A 17,419-nucleotide genomic window follows, 5' to 3' on the forward strand; every position below is an offset into this window, starting at 1 on the left:
CCATTTTACAGATGAGGGAACTGAGGCACAGAGAAGTGAAGTGACTGGCCCAAAGTCACACAGCTGACAAGCGGCGGAGCCGGGGTTTGAACCCATGACCTCTGACTCCAAAGCCCGTGCTCTTTCCCCTGAGCCACGATAATAATAATAATGCTGGCATTTATTAAGCGCTTACTATGTGCAAAGCACTGTTCTAAGCGCTGGGGGGATACAATGTGATCAGGCTGTCCCACGTGGGGCTCACAATCTTAATCCCCATTTTACAGATGAGAGAACTGAGGCCCAGAGAAGTTAAGTGACTTGCCCAAAGTCACACAGCTGACAATAATAATAAAAGACTGTGAGCCCACTGTTGGGTAGGGACCGTCTCTATATGTTGCCAACTTGTACTTCCCAAGCGCTTAGTACGATGCTCTGCACACAGTAAGCGCTCAATAAATATGATTGATTGATAATGATGGCATTTTGTTAAGTGCTTACTATGTGCGGTGCACTGTCCTAAGCGCTGGGGGGGATACAAGGTGGTCAAGTTGTCCCACATGGGGCTCACAGTCAATCTCCATTTTACGGATGAGGTAACTGAGGCTCAGGGAAGCGAAGCGGCTTGCCCAAAGTCACACAGCAGACATGTGGCGGAGCCTGGATTTGAACCCATGACCACTGACTCCAAAGCCCGTGCTCTTTCCACTGAGCCACGCTGCTTCTCAGGGTATGTAGTGAGTGCTTACTTTGTGCAGAGCACCGTACTAAGCGCCTGAGAGAGTGTGTTACAACATTTAGGAGATATGTTTCCTGCCCATAACGAACTTTCAGTCTGTCTGCTTATTTGCTTTGATGTCTGTCTCCCCCTTCTAGACCGTCAGCCCGGTGTGGGCAGGGATTGTCTCTCTTTATTGCTGCAGTTGTACTTTCATTCATTCATTCAATCGTATTTATCATCATCATCATCAATCATATTTATTGAGCGCTTACTGTGTGTTTAGAGCACTGTACTAAGCGCTTGGGAAGTACAAGTTGGCAACATATAAAGATGGTCCCTACCCAACAGTGGGCTCACAGTCTAGAAGGGGAAAAAAATAAAATAAATAGAATAAGTATGTACAAATAAAATAAATAAATAGAGTAATAATAGAGTAATCATAAACGCTTAGTACAGTACCCTGCACACAGGAAGCGCTCAAGAAATACGATTGAATGAATGGAATGAATGTCAAATGTGCTTTGGCCTCAGCCTGGCTCATCCCTATGGGGTCGGGGCGCAGATTTATTAATCGTAATAATTGTGGTATGTGTCAAGCGCTTACTAAGTGCCAAGCACTGTGCTAGACGCTGGAATAAGTACAAGATAATCAGGTCAGATACGGTCCCTGTCGTACAAGGGACTTACAGTCTAAGGGGGAGTGAGAAGAGGAATTTAATTCCCACTTTGTCGATGAGGAAACTAAGGCACAGAGCAGTGGAGACTTTCCAACCTCACGCAGCAGGCAAGGGGCAGAGGCTGGATCAGAACTCAGATCTCCTGACTCCCAATCCTGTGCTCCCACCCTGTCCTCGACTCTCCAACATCTCTTCCCCAGACCCTTCTCTAGCCCCAGGGCTTAGAAGAGGAGCAGGCAGGGCATTTTCCTGAGGTGGTAACAACTCTCATTACCCCTGCAGAGTGGGCAGGAAAGTGAGGGGTTATAATAATAATAATAATAATGGCATTTATTAAGCGCTTACTATGTGCAGTAAGGCCCTACTGAGAGCTCACCTCCTCCAGGAGGCCTTCCCACACTGAGCCCCCTCCTTCCTCTCCCCGTCCTCCCCCTGTCCATCCCTCCCGCCTTACCTCCTTCCCTTCCCCACAGCACCTGTATATACGTGTGTACATATTTATGACTCTATTTATTTTACTTGTACATATCTATTCTATTTATTTTATTTTGTTAATATGCTTTGTTTTGTTCTCTGTCACCCCCTTCTAGACTGTGAGCCCACTGTTGGGTAGGGACCGTCTCTATGTGTTGCCAACTTGTACTTCCCAAGCGCTTAATACAGTGCTCTGCACACAGTAAGCGCTCAATAAATACGATTGATTGATTGATTGATTGCAGAGCACTGTTCTACCCTCTCCTCCAGTTCCCACATCCATCCCTGCCTGGGACGAGGTCGGCAAACCCACCTTCAGCCAATACCCCTACCCCACGCTCGGGCCTTAGCGGGCTCAAGCCGAAGTCGGTCATGGCCCAGGCCGGGGAGGAGGCCGATACAGCGAAAAGGCTCTTCAGGCTGGTTCAGGAAGGACATTTGAGCCTTCTGCGGGAGGAGCTACAGACAGTCCAAGATATTCCAGGCCAAGGGAAAGGGACATGGTGTCACGGGAGGACAGGGGACACTCTCCTGCATTACGCCGCCCGGCGCGGGCACCGGGATATCCTGGCCTACCTGGTGGAAGTCCGGGAGATGGACATCGAGGCTCCGAACCGGGATTACAAGCGACCGCTGCACGAGGCGGCGTCCATGGGTCACCGAAGCTGCGTGCTGTTCCTGCTGGAGAGAGGGGCGGCTGTCGACTCCCTGAAGAAGGCAGACTGGTGGGTAAGGGAACCGCTTCCACTCAATCAGTCAGTAGGATTTATCGAGCAGGAACTGAGGCCGGAGCACTGTACTAAGGGCTTAGGAGAGCAGAAGAGAGTTAGGAGACATGGTCCCAGTCCTCGAGGAGCTGATAAACTAGCGGGGGAGATATTAAAAATAAACTACAGCTTTAAATCCCAGGGGTGGAGGTGGAGTGAGAAGTGCTTAGAGAGGATGGTCTCAAGTGCATGCATCATCATCATCAATCGTATTTACTGAGCGCTTACTATGTGCAGAGCACTGTGCTAAGCGCTTGGGAAGTACAAATTGGCAACATATAGAGACAGTCCCTACCCAACAGTGGGCTCACAGTCTAAAAGGGGGAGACAGAGAACAAAACCAAACATGCTAACAAAATAAAATAAAAAGAATAGATAGGTACAAGTAAAATAAATAGAGTAATAAATATGTCCAAACATAGATACATATATACAGGTGCTGTGGGGAAGGGAAGGAGGTAAGATGGGGGGGATGGAGAGGAAGGAAGGGGCTCAGTCTGGGAAGGCCTCCTGGAGGAGGTGAGCTCTCAGCGGGGCCTTGACAGCTTGGCTGACAGCAGGGAGGAAGGAGGAGTGGGGAGGTGAGAGATTAGTCAGGGAGGGCTTCCTGGAGGAAACGTGATTTTAGCAGGGCTTTGAAAATGCAGGGGAGAGTTCCAGGCCAGGGGGAAGATGTGGGCAAGAAGTGGATGGTGAGCAGGACATCAGTAAATCAATCCCAGGTATTAAGCGCTTACCGTGTGCCGAGCACTATACTAAGTGCCCGGGAGAGTACAGTACAACAGAGTTGGTAGACACATTCCCTGCCCACAGTGAGTATACAGTCTGGAGGACGTACAAAAGTATTTACAAATAGTGGGAGCAGTAGAAGAATGAGATCGCTAAGTGGACTGACAATGCCAGGTTGAAGCAGTAGAATAAAAATTCGAGTGTCCAATTCAATATATGTAGACTCATCAGTGCTGAAAATGGCCTGAGGGTAACTGTTGCATTATGACCTGGCAGGGAACTTACGTACCAGCTCTGTTGTACTGTACTCTCCCGAGCGCTTAGTACAGTGTTCTGAACACTGTAAGTGCTCAATAAATAATAATAATAATAATGATTGTATTTGTTAAGCACTTACTGTGTGCCAAGTACTGTTCTAAGCACCGGCGGGGGGGATACAAGGTAATCAGGTTGTCCCACGTGGGACTCACAGTCTTAATCCCCATCTTACAGATGAGGTAACTGAGGCACAGAGAAATTAAGTGACTTGCCCAAAGTCACGCAGCTGATGAGTGGCAGAGTGGGAATTAGGACCCACAACCTCAGTCTCCCCAGTCCGTGCTCTTTATAGTCACTCTGTAATTGATTGATTGATTGAATGATTGGCTCCAGGACTCCACTGATGATGGCCTGCACAAGGAAAAACCTGGAGGTGATCAGAGAGCTGGTGGAGCACGGGGCCAACCCTCTCCTGAAGAACAAAGATGGTTGGAACAGTTTCCACATCGCCAGCCGGGAGGGGGATCCCCAGATCCTAGAGTACTTGCTCACTGTCTCTCCAACCGTCTGGCAGACGGAAAGCAAAATCCGAAGGACGCCTCTGCACACTGCGGGTACGGACTTCGACCTCTCGCTCACTGGGTGTCAACTGGAATACCCAACAAGGCTATGGACACCTTTAATAAGAACCAACCGGCAAGGAGCTATGAAGGGAAGAGTTGTGGGTGTGGGGTGGAGTGGGATGGAGGAATGAAAATAATAATAATGATGATGTACTTCATTAATCATCAATCATATTTATTGAGCGCTTACTGTGTGCAGAGCACTGTACTAAGCACTTGGGAAGTACAAGTTGGCAACATATAGAGACAGTCCCTACCCAACAGTGGGCTCACATTCTAAAAGATAATACGATTGATCATGATTAATCAATAAGTGGTATTTAGCGAGCGCTTACTATGTGCAGAGCACTGTACTAAGCACTTAGGAGGGTTTCATGCAACAGAATTAGCAGACACGGGTATCATGCAACAGAATTAGCAGACACGTTCCCTGACCTTACTGAGTTCATAGTCTAGAAGAGGAGACGGACATTAGTATGAATAAACAATTTATAATATGTAGTTTAAAGATATGGGCATAAGCGATGTGGGGTTGGGGGAAGGGTGAATGTCAGATATCCAAAGACGACAGATCCAAGTGCATAGACAATGCAGCGGGGAGATCAAGCTGGGGAAAAGAGAGTTTAATCGGGGAAGGATTCTTGGAGGAGATGTGATCTCACTCTATGCCAGTACAGCTAAGGGTTACAAAAGAACACTTTGACAAGCAGAGGTAAAAAAGAAGCAGATCGGACACAATCCCTGGCCCCAAAGGGGTTGACAGTCATAAAGGGAGAGAGAACATGTATTTTATCCCCATTTTACAGATGAGGAAACTGAGGCACTAGAGCATTTAAGTGACTGGCCCGCAGTCAGACAGCAGCCAAGTGGCAGAGCTAGGACTAGAACCTAGGTCTCCTGTCTCCCAGGCCCACATTCTTTCCGCTAGAATGGGAGGGGGATTCTTGGGCATTTTGTCATTCAGTAAATAATATGGAATTTGAATGTAAACAGTTGTGTCAGTAAGTACCATCTGCCCGGTCTAAATGAGCTGGGGGCTGATGATCCAAGGTGGATTTATCCAGACTCCTTTGCTTCTGCTGTTTCTTGCTCCTGCCACTTTCCCAATGGAAAGTGTGGGGGAGAACGAAGCACAAAATCATCAGTTTGCTAATTGTCGACCGAGTCGCCACATTTTTCTTAGCCTATCCTCCCCGAGAGATGTACTGACACTGTGATAAATGAAATCAACAGCCTGTGCTGCTCTCCTGGCACAAACTGTTAAACTCCCCCCAGGGCGAGTGGGTTCCAGGATGGGAGACTGATTGGACCTTCGGGTCAGTCCCAAAGGGTCGGGGTGGAGAGTGAATGGCTTGAGAGCTGGTACATTTTCTGGAAGAAGTGATGGTGGAAACACTTGCAACTTCTCATTTCTGGTTTGTCATCATCATCATCAATCGTATTTATTGAGCGCTTACTGTGTGCAGAGCACTGGACTAAGCGCTTGGGAAGTACAAATTGGCAACATAGAGAGACAGTCCCTACCCAACAGTGGGCTCACGGTCTAAAAGGGGGAGACAAAACCAAACATACTAACAAAATAAAATAAATAGAATAGATATGTACAAAATAAACAGAGTAATAAATATATACAAACATATATACAGGTGCTGTGGGGAAGGGAAGGAGGTAAGATGGGGGGATGGAGAGGGGGACGAGGGGGAATAAATAGAGTAATAAATATGTACAAACATATATACATGTCTCCTCTCTCTCCCACTCTCTCTCTCAGCAATGCACGGCTGTTTAGAGGCAGTAGAGGTGCTTCTCAAGAGGTGAGCAAACTTCCTCGGGTTGTTCTCTCTGCAAGTAGCCCCAGTCTGGAGTCTTGTAGAGCCAACAGTCCCAGCCTCTGACATTTCTACTTCAATTTCCCTCCTCCAGGAGACAAGAGGGTTTGCCCCTAGTGCAGAGGGCCAAAACGGAGTTCGTGTGCGAGCCTTCCCCAGTCCACTGACTGTAGACGCGGTCCTATCCCCAGGGCCAGCGCTGACTCTTAAAAACTAGTGGAAAGGTCCGGGAGTCCTCTCGAAGAAGTCACACTGTGGACCTCAATCGATCGTATTTACTGAGCGCTTACTGCGTGTAGAACGCTGTACTAAGTGCTTGGGAGAGTACATTATAACAGAGTTGGTAGACACATTCCCTGCCCTCTTCACCCCACCCCATTTTGATACCTGATTGAGTGAATATTACAGTCACTGAGTATGGCTCTAGGTTCATTTACTGTACTGGATATTAAGCGCTTACTAGCTAGGTGTCAAGCGCTGTGCTGAGCCTTGGTAGATTCAAGATTGTCTCATCAGACCTAGTTCCTGTCCACATGATCCAAGAAATCTGCATTCCTGAGGCCACAAGTGAATGGATTTTGCACTCTTTGCTATCTGTGAAGCTGGAGACTTTTCATGTGCAGTGTGGATAGGTCTGTGTGCCCTACGTTGGCCATAATGCGGCTAGGACTGTGGGCTCCACGTTAGCCGTTTCATCAGTCAATCAATTGTATTGAGCGCTTACTGTGTGCAGAGCACTGTACTAAGCGCTTGGGAAGTACAAGTTGGCAACATATAGAGACAGGCCCTACCCAACAGTGGGCTCACAGTCTTTCATTCCTTTGGACACTTGGTAGTCACCCCGCCCTCAACCTCACAGCTCTTTTATTTTTCATTTCTTAATGGTATTTGTAAAGCGCTTCCTATGTGTTAAGCACTTAGCGCTGGGATAGATATGAGTCAATATCTACTTCTATGTACTTATGTACATATCAATAATTTATTTATATTAATGTCTGTCTCCCCCTCTAGATTGTAAGCTTGTTGAGGGCAAAGAATGTGTCTACCAACTCTGTTATACTGTATTCTCTCAAGTGCCAAGTACAGTGCTCTGCACACAGTTTGTGCTCAGTAAAGACCATTGATGACCATTGATTTCATCCACACATGTACGCTTTAAGTGAATTTCACAATCAGTAGCATTTTCTAATACGAAGGGCAACACCGCTTATAATAATAATACCATTGATGACCATTGATTTCATCCACACATGTACGCTTTAAGTGAATTTCACAATCAGTAGCATTTTCTAATACGAAGGGCAACACCGCTCATTATAATAATAATGTTGGTATTTGTTAAGCACTTACTATGTGCAAAGCACCGTTCTAAGTGCTGGGGGGTGATCAGGTTGTCCCACGTGGGGCTCACAGTCTTAATCCCCATTTTACAGATGAGGTAACTGAGGCACAGAGAAGTGAAGTGACTTGCCCAAGGTCACACAGCAGACAAGTGACGGAGCCGGGATTAGAACCCATGACTTGACTCCTAAGCCCGGGCTCTTTCCACTGAGCTGGGTGTTGTAGGCAATGGGCAGGCTGGTTACTGACAAACAGCTTTAATGGGTTATGCATTTTTTTCTACATTGATAAAAATGAGTGCTTTGGATAATTTTCAAAATTTTCAGAGTGGTGAATTTTGGTTAAGATGTTGAGCTACACAGGGTGATTTCTGGTTAAGAGGCCACCCAGGGTGAATTATTTTCTCTGCATTCAGTGCTGCTGCAGGTAAAATCTATAAATCTTGGACAGTAGTTTTTCATCCTACAAGAAGGTTCTAGGAGACAGTTTCAGAAATGACTGGAATTTCCGCCCTGCTTAGCGAACTGGTAAATGGTTATCAGAAGCAAACAGATCAGCCCGTAAGTGGTGGTAGGAGTTGAAAGCGCTCAATAAATACGATTGAATGAATGAATGAATGAATGAATGAAAGAAACTGAAGTTAAAAAGATTTAAGGGTGGAAGTGGCTGTTTTCTCAATGCTGTTGTTTCCGACTGGGGCTTCAGGTGCCGATATGAACCCGACTGCAAGGATAAGTGTGGCGTTACTCCCTTTATGGATGCTATTCAGGGAGGTCACGTGAACACAGCACAGCTACTCCTGGAAAAGCACAAGGTACGGAACATCGTGTGCCTGTTTAATCCCGCTGCACGGGGCCCTGAGGGAAAACAATTATCCAGGCGATCAATCGTATTTATCGAGCGCTTACCGAACGTTGTACTAAGGGTATGGAAGAGTATAGCATAACAGAGTTGGTAATCATGTCCCTGCCCCAGTGAGTTTACAGTCTTACAGTGGACATTAATATAAATAAATTATGGATATGTACCTAAGTGTTGTAGGGCTGGGGCGGGGGGGTGAATAAAGGGTGCACATGCAAGGGCAACACAGAAGGGAGAAGGAGGAGAGGAAATAAGGGATTAGCTGGTGAAGACCTCTTAGGGGGGTTCTGCTTTTTCTAAGACTTTGAAGGTGGAGAGAGTGATCATCTGTCAGCTAATGACAGGGAGGATGTTCCAGCCCAGTGGCAGGATGAGGGTGAGGGGCTGACAAGGGGATAGATGAGACTGGAGTACAGCGAGTAGGTTGGCATTATGAGAGCGAAGTGTGCGGGCTGGTTTGTAGCAGGAAATCAGGGAGGTAAGATAGGCAGGGCCAAGGTGATTGAGTATTATCAAGCCAATGGTAAGATGCTTCTGTTTGATGCAGAAGTGGATGGGCAGACCACTGGAGGTTCTTGAGGAGTGGGGAAACATGGGCCCCACGGTTTTGTAGGAAAATAATCCGGGCAGCAGAGTGACGTACGGCTTGGAGAGGGGAGAAGTAGGAGACGGGGCGGTCAGCAAGGAGGCTGATGGAGTAATTATGGCGGGAAAAGATAAGGGCTTGGATTAACGTGGTAGCAGTTTGGATAGAGAGCACTCCAGCTAACCAGGTGAATCCATCCTGGGCAGGGAGAGGTAGAAGGCCTGAGCCTTGGGTCATCTCCACAGCTGGGTTGCTGTATGGTCCTGAGGAAACTACAGCTCTTTTCTGCCTCAGTTTCCCCATTTGTTAAAGGTGTCGGGGGAGTTGTTGCAGCTTTTTTTGGTAACTGGCAGATCGTCACAAGGATCAAGAAATCCCACAGATAACTCAAAAATCTTTCCTTTGCTACAAAATGGGCCTGCCAACTCTGTTGGGTTGTACTCTCCCAAGTGCTCAGCAGTGCTTGACACAGAGTAAGCACTTAATGAACACACTAAAATCGATTGTCATAATTAAAACCAACTGTTAATCCTGTTAATCCTGTTAAGCTACCAGCCATAAAATCAGCCCCTCAACTGAGACTTGATTGTACCACGTGATACTGTTCAAAAGCAAAAAGCTCCAGTCAACCAACCAATGAATCAGTGATATTTATTGAGCACCCACTAAATACTAAGAGCTTGGGAGAATGCATCGGAAGTCAGACTCACGATGCCTGACCTCGAGGAGCTTATTGTCTAACGAAGTCAGCAGCAGCCTGGCTTAGCGGATAGAGCACGGGCCTGGGAAGCAGAAGGACCTGGTTTCTAATTCTGACTCCTCCACATGTCTTCTGTGTGACCTTGGGTCACTCTATGCTTCAGTTCCCTCATCTGTAAAATGGGGATCAATCAATCAATCAATCGTATTTATTGAGCGCTTACTGTGTGCAGAGCACTGTACTAAGCGCTTGGGAAGTACAAGTTGGCAACATATAGAGACAGTCCCTACCCAACAGCGGACTCACAGTCTAAAAGGGGGAGGCAGAGAACAAAACCAAACATACTAACAAAATAAAATAAATAGAATAGATATGTACAAGTTAGAGTAATAAATATGTACAAACATATATACATATATACGGGTGCCGTGGGGAAGGGAAGGAGGTAAGATCAATCAATCAATCAATCAATCGTATTGAGCGCTTACTGTGTGCAGAGCACTGTACTAAGCGCTTGGGAAGTACAAGTTGGCAACATATAGAGACAGTCCCTACCCGACAGTGGGCTCACAGTCTAAAAGGGGGAGACAGAGAACAAAACCAAACATACTAACAAAATAAAATAAATAGAATAGATATGTACAAGTTAAATAAATAGAGTAATAAATATGTACAAACATACAGGTGCCGTGGGGAAGGGAAGGAGGTAAGATGAGGGGGATGGAGAGGGGGATGGAGAGGGGGACGAGGGGAAGAGGAAGGAAGGGGCTCAGTCTGGGAAGAGTGTGACCCCCATGTGAGACAGGGACTGTGTCCGACCTGATTAACCTGTATCTACCCCAGTGCCTGACACATAGTAAGTGCTTAATAAGTACCACAATTATTAATTATTATTACAAAAAATGTGTAGAGATAGTGGGAGCGGAAGGAGGAACACACTGGCCATCTCCTCTCCCTCAATTCTGCCTCTTTCTTTCCCCACCCCCTCCCTCCCTCCCCGGGCCTCCTCCGGCCAGGCTTGCCGTACAGCCGAGGACCTCCTGGGCGCTCAGCCTCTGCACCGGGCCGCCGTCACCGGGCAGGACGCCGCCATTCGCTTCCTGGTCTCCGACCTCGGCGTTGGAATCGACGAGAGGGCAACGGCAACGCAACACACGGCGCTGCACTACGCCGCTAAGGTTGGTTCACTCTGGGCCTGGCCTCCTGGCTGCCTCGCTAGGTGGCTGCTGAATAGTAATAATCGAATTTGTTAGGTGCTTTTCTCCCAGATAAGCACTATTTCCCCCAAGTTATGAGAACTTGGGTTTTATTAAGTGGTAAATATATGTGCCCCAGCTAGAATATCATCCGAAGCAGACTGCACCTTCTGATTTCCCGGGTGTAATGCAAAGACCACTGGCAGAATCTGACTCTGGCACGGTGTTCAGTGGGTCTAAGATCGCTGCTCGCTCCGATCAAACGTCTCCTGTGACGTGGGGGTTATGTTTTTGAAGAGCGCACACCTTCCGAACACACACGCAACCGTTTCTTCCGTGATCACATTCTAGCCAGACAGGCCCATTGTCAGTAGAGCATTCCCTAATTCTGCATTAGCGGTCTATCGAAATTGCATGAGGAATACAAGCTGATCAAGTGGGACACAAGCCGTGTCCCAATGGGGGCGGGCCCACAGTCTTAATCCCCGTTGTACAGATGAGGTAATGGAGGCACGGAGAAGTGAAGTGACTTGCCCAAGGTCACACAGCAGACGAGTGTCGGAGCTGGGATTAGAATCCAGGACCTTCTAACTTCCTGGCCTGTGCTTTGTCCACTAGGCCATGCTGCTTCTCCATCCCCCCCGCCTTACCTCCTTCCCTTCCCCACAGCACCTGTATATGTATATATATATATATATATATATATATATGTTTGTACGTATTTCTTACTCTATTTTACTTGAACATATCTATTCTATTTATTTTATTTTGTTAATATGTTTTGTTCTCTGTCTCCCCCTTCTAGACTGTGAGCCCACTGTTGGGTAGGGACCGTCCCTATATGTTGCCAACTTGTACTTCCCAAGCGCTTAGTACAGTGCTCTGCACACAGTAAGCGCTCAATAAATACGATTGATTGATTGATTGGTGTAGGCCACTGGTCCAAGCATGGTAATGAATCTTGCAGGCCTAGTCTGGTTCACATTCCAGCCTTGGGCTCACCTGGTGATTTTTGTCTAAAAAATGTCTCAAAACTGCAGTGTTTTGTCTAACAGTGTAACGAATGCATTTAAATACAGGAGGGCCAAGCGAGCACAATCCAGACTCTCTTATCCCTGGGTGCTGAACTCGGGTCTAAAGATGGAAAAAATCGATCAGGTAAGCCCTGGTTTTTCCTAAACCCGACGGCTTGCAAAGTAGCAGTAAACTGATTTTGGATTCTGCAGTCTGGCTTTCCTTATTAAAACCTGCTATTTGCCGAGTAGTACTGTTGCAGGGAAAAGAATAACTGCTGAAATATCATTAGCCATCAAATTAGTGAAAATAATTACAATTAAAATTTTAACTTTTTAGATAATTTTTGATGGAAATGTTGACCTGCCTGATGGTTCTAGCCCTTAAGCGGTGTTTGGGTTCAGCGAGCTTATGGGGTGTTTCTGAATCAGGGGTGTAATACGGGTCAGTAAATGAGGCGACATTCCGGGAGAAGAGAGAGGGAGAGTGTGTGTGTAATAAGGTTTATGGGGTGTTCCTCAATCAGGGGTGTAATACGGGCCAGTAAATGAGGCGACATTCCGGGAGAAGAGTGTGTGTGTGCTGAATAAGGACCAGAATTCCAGCTGCCGATTACTTTTGCTTGGATTACAGGGTGCCATCCAGACACTTGTCCCAGGGGCAGAAATATCAAGCTCTGGTTCTATGGGTGGCACCAGTCAGTCCAAACTAGACACAAAGGACATCACTGATGGGGAAAATGGTTAAGAAAAAGAAACGTGCTCCACAAATCCGAGGGGAAACGTGTAAGACTTTGTTTCCACACTTTCCTCCTTCGCTTTATCTGGGCGCAACTCCCAAATTGGAAACAGTGCCAAGAGAATCCCACAGGACAAATGGCACATAGTAATTTTGCGTTTTACTGGACATTGAACTTATGGCAAATATTGTCGGAGACTTGTCAGAGTGTGCCAGGGAAATGTGAAAGCTATCAAGCTAATTTTGAGAAGATACAGGTTAATGTACACAAGAAACTTTAAGATGTGTCCTTACTTTCACTTGTAAATTGATAGTTCAATTTCTTCTGTACGGTAAAGAAAAAAGTGAGCAACAGTGTACTCCGGGATAATGGGAAGCAGGGTGGTTTTGTGGTTAAATCACAGGCCTGGAAGTAAGAGGACCTGAGTTCTAACCTGGGATCTGCCACTTGCCTGCTGTGTGACCTGAGGCAAGCCACTTGAGTAATCTGTGCATGTTTTCTCAACTGTGAAATCATTCAGTGGTATAACAGCGTAACAAATACAATCATTATTATTACTGAGTGCTTACTATGTGCAAAACACTGAACTATGTGCTTGGGAGAATACAGTACAATAGAATTAGAAGATCTGTTCCCCACATATAATGAGCTTATAAGATCGTGGGGATTCAACATTTGTTCTCCTTCCTAGACTGTGAGCCCCACGTGGGACATGGACTGTATCCAGCCTGACTATTTGGTATAATAACGATGGTATTTGTTAAGCGCTTACTCTGTGCCAAGCACTGTTCTACCCCAGTGCTCAGAACAGTGGTTGGCACATTGTAGATACCATAAAAAAAAAGCATTGACTTTAATTAGAGAAGCAGTGTGGCTTACTGGAAAGAGCCCGGGCTTGGGAGTCAGAGGTCGTGGGTTCTAATCCCAGCTCTGCCACTTTTTAGCTGTGTGACTTTGGGCAAGTCCCTTAACTTCTCTGTGCCTCGGTGACCTCAACTGTGAAATGGGGATAAAGACTGTGAGCCCCAGGTGGGACAGGCTGATTACCTTCCATCTACCCCAGCGCTTAGAACAGTGCTTGGCACCTAGTAAGCGCTTAACAAATATTCTAAATTATTAATTAGCCTCCAGCTATGCTACAGGCGCCATCTCGTGGGGTAGAAGTGAACTGTAGAGCTGAATTACTGTGTGACTGTAGAAAGCTAATAATAATAATAATAATAATAATAATATTGGTATTTGTTAAGCGCTTACTATGTGCAAAGCACTGTTCTAAGCGCTGAGGGGGATACCAGGTGATCAGGTTGTCCCACTTGGGGCTCACAGTCTTAATCCCCATTTTACAGATGAGGTAACAGGCACAGAGAAGTTAAGTGACTTGCCCAAGGTCCCACAGCAGACGTGGTGGAGCAGGGATTCGAACCCATGACCTCCGACTCCTAAGCCCGTGCTCTTTCCACTGAGCCACGCTGCTTCTCTCAAGCGCTTAGTACAGTGCTCTGCACACAGTAAGCGCTCAATAAATACGATTGAATGAATGAATGAGGCACCAGCATACTCCAATGGGCCTGGCTTAGTTGTCACTTTGAGTTCCAAGTCAAATGCATCAAACTTCTAATTATCTCCTCTGTTAAGGCAGCAGTTAGCAGAGAAGCAACGAGGCTTAGTGGATAGATCACGGGCCTGGGTGTCAGAAGGACCTGGGTTCTAATCCCGGTTCCGCCACGTCTGCTGTGTGACTTTGAGCAAGTCGCTTCACTTCTCTGGGCCTCAGTTACATCATCTGCAAAATGGGGATTATGGGTTTGAGAACCATGAGGGACAGGGACTGTGCCCAGCCTAACTTGTATCGCCCCGCACTTAGAACAGTACTTGGCACGTAGTAAGCGCTTAAATAATAATAATAATAATAATAATAATAGCATTTATTAAGCGCTTACTATGTGCAAAGCACTGTTCTAAGCGCTGGGGGGTTACAAGGTGATCAGGTTGTCCCACGGGGGGCTCGCAGTCTTCATCCCCATTTTCCAGATGAGGGAACTGAGGCCCAGAGAAGTGAAGTGACTTGCCCAAAGTCACACAGCTGACAGTTGGCGGAGCCGGGATTCGAACCCACGACCTCTGACTTCAAAGCCCGGGGTATTTCCACTGAGCCACGCTGCTTCTCTGAGCCACGCTGCTTAAACAAGTACCATAATTATTATTACTATCTCTTCTGAAATGTGAATTTTTGAATGTTATTTGTTAAGTGCTTACTATGTTCTAGGCACTGTACTAAGTGCTGGGGTAGGTACAAGCTGATCAGATTGGACACAGTCCCTGCCCCACATGGGGCTCACAGTCTTAACCTGGCTTAGTGGGAAGAGCACGGGCTTGGGAGTCAGAGGTCATGGGTTCTAATCCTGACTCCGCTACATGTCTGCTGTGTGACCTCGGGCAAGTCACTTAACTTCTCTGAGCCTGTTACCTCATCTGTAAAATGGGGATTAAAACTGTGAGCCCCACGTGGGACAACCTGATCACTTTGTATCCCCCCCAGCGCTTAGAACAGTGCTTTGCGCTTAGTAAGCGCTTAACAAATGCCATCATTATTATTATTTTACAGAAGAGGTAACTGGGGCACTGAGAAGTTAAGTGACTTGCCCAAGGTCACACAGCAGACAAGTGGTGGAGTCGGAATTAGAATCCAGGTCCTTCTGGCTCCCAGGTTTATGCTCTGTACTAGACTACACTGCTGTTTTCTCCTCCTCCCCAAACTGAGATAATTTCCTCAATAATTTGCCTTGGATTTTCCTACCAAATTATTCGATGACACCGTGGAATTGGTGTAACTTAGTTTCCAACTTCTTAGGTTAATCTTATCTTCGGGAATTCATCAGTAGAAGGACACTGAGCAGATCCGTGGGCACCAGCCACAGGAATTCTGCAAGATCATTTCCAAGATCCAAGGCATTAAAACATTCTTGATAGTCCTCTTAGAAGCCTGAGAGAAGCAGCGCGGCTCAGTGGAAAGAGCCCGGGCTTTGGAGTCAGAGGTCATGGGTTCAAATCCTGCTCCGCCACTTGTCAGCTGTGTGTCTTTGGGCGAGTCACTTCTCTGTGCCTGTTACCTCATCTGTAAAATGGGGATTAAGACTGTGAGCCCGCCGTGGGATGACCTGATCACCTTGTGCTCTCCCCAGTGCTTAGAACAGCGCTTTGCACATAGTAAGCGCTTAATAAATGCCATTATTATTATCATTAAGTAAAATGGGGATTAAGACTGTGAGCCCCCCGTGGGATGACATGATCACCTTGTGCTCTCCCCAGTGCTTAGAACAGTGCTTTGCACATAGTAAGCGCTTACTAAATGCCATTATTATTATTATTATTATTATTATTGTTAAGCATTCTAGTCCAATTTCTAGCTCAACTCACCGTGGCCTTGGTTGCCGCCTGATTCGTCGGTGATTGTCATCTTAACCTGTAAAATTCCTCAGCAGGTAAGGAAAAGACAGTTCCCTTGCAGCATTTTGACAACCTGGTAGGGAAAGAGATAATGGAGGGATAACGGAATGGGTGGCTGGCTGTGATTTGCTTGTGCAGATTTGAAGTGGGGGTGGCCCCAGGCCACCTGAGGGACCAACTATATTGTTCACAGTGCTCTGTCTCCCCTCAGCCCTGCACCTGGCCAGTGCGGGTCAGCACGCGGCCTGTGTGGAGACTCTGCTCCGGGCCGGGCTGCAGGACGCTCCGGACAGCACCGGGACGTGGGCTTGGCAGCTCGCAAAGAAACCCGAAGTCCTCCAGCTCTTCAAGGAAACGAGTGACGGCATGTAAAGACCGCCGACGTGGGGGCTGCTTCCAGCCTCCTCCCTGTTTTTCTCTTGTTTCCAGACCCAAGATGGCTAGGATCAATCAGCCGGTCAATCGACGGCATTTACTGAACGCTTACTGGGTGCGGGGCATTGTACTAAGCGCTTAGGAGAGTACAGTACAACAGTCGGTAGACCCACACCCTGCCCGTAAGGACCTTACAGTCATCAAGAGAACTTTAAATCCTTATCTAGGTTAACTGTGCCTCGCTTTAGTCACTGGGAAGCACTGGAGGAAAGAAACCTCGGCTCTATTCCGGCATTCCTGGAAGAGGAGTTCCGGGTGATTCCCCTTCCGACTGGGCCAGAGTTTCTTCTTAGTAGTAGCAGCAGTAAGAGTATTTATTAAGCACTTACTAGGTGCCAAGCACTGGTGAAAAGTATACGAATTAAAATTAGATAAAGTCCCCGGCCCATGAGAATTAGGGGGTGTTGTGGGGAGGGTTGGTGACGGACTCACGAGGAAGCAGCGTGGCCTAGTGGAAAGAGTATGGGCTTGGAAGTCAGAGGACCTGGGTTCTAATCCTGGCTCTGCCACTTGTCTGCTGTGTGACCCTGGGCGAGTGATTTAACTTCTTCACGCCTCAGTTCCCTCACCTGTAAAACGGGCATTAAGACTGTGAGTCCATGTGGCACATGGATGGTGTCCAACCTAATGATCTTGCATCTACCCCCGAGCTTAGTGCAGTGCCTGGCACAGAGTAAGCGCGTAACCATTGCCATTGCTCTGCACATAGTAAGCGCTCAATAAATACGATTGATGATTGATGATTATAAAAAAAGAGGAAAACGAAACAAAAAAGGCAGAGAACAATAGAAAAAGACAAAGGCAGGGATACATCCGTACATTTTAATGCCCTACCCGTGAAAAGCTAAGAAAGTTAAAGAATAGGACTATAATGCAGGGCACTTACTTTATATATTCCATACTGTCATGGCATTTTAGGTCAGCAACAGATGGTATCTGGCATATCCATGTTTTGTTCATCAGTTTTTCTTCCCCAGGTTCAGAATGCTAGTAGGTAATGCCCAGTTCTGTAAGCAAAGCATATCGCAGAAATATCCCTGTAA

The 17,419-nt window shown here is 46.8% G+C and overlaps 1 protein-coding gene across 1 annotated transcript; it reads left to right on the forward strand.

Annotated features, from left to right (window-relative positions):
• The first annotated feature begins 2,065 nt into the window (after positions 1-2,065).
• Positions 2,066-16,835, forward strand: ANKRD16 (ankyrin repeat domain 16). The gene is made up of 7 exons (XM_038741149.1): positions 2,066-2,576; positions 3,999-4,219; positions 6,000-6,042; positions 8,104-8,212; positions 10,562-10,723; positions 11,821-11,899; positions 16,153-16,835. Exons 1-7 carry the CDS (start codon positions 2,224-2,226, stop codon positions 16,311-16,313), a joined length of 1,128 nt encoding a protein of 375 aa, XP_038597077.1. The 5' UTR covers positions 2,066-2,223; the 3' UTR covers positions 16,314-16,835.
• The last annotated feature ends 584 nt before the right edge of the window (positions 16,836-17,419 follow it).

The sequence above is a fragment of the Tachyglossus aculeatus genome (genome assembly GCF_015852505.1).
Source record: "Tachyglossus aculeatus isolate mTacAcu1 chromosome 12 unlocalized genomic scaffold, mTacAcu1.pri SUPER_6_unloc_1, whole genome shotgun sequence".
NCBI lineage: Eukaryota > Metazoa > Chordata > Mammalia > Monotremata > Tachyglossidae > Tachyglossus > Tachyglossus aculeatus.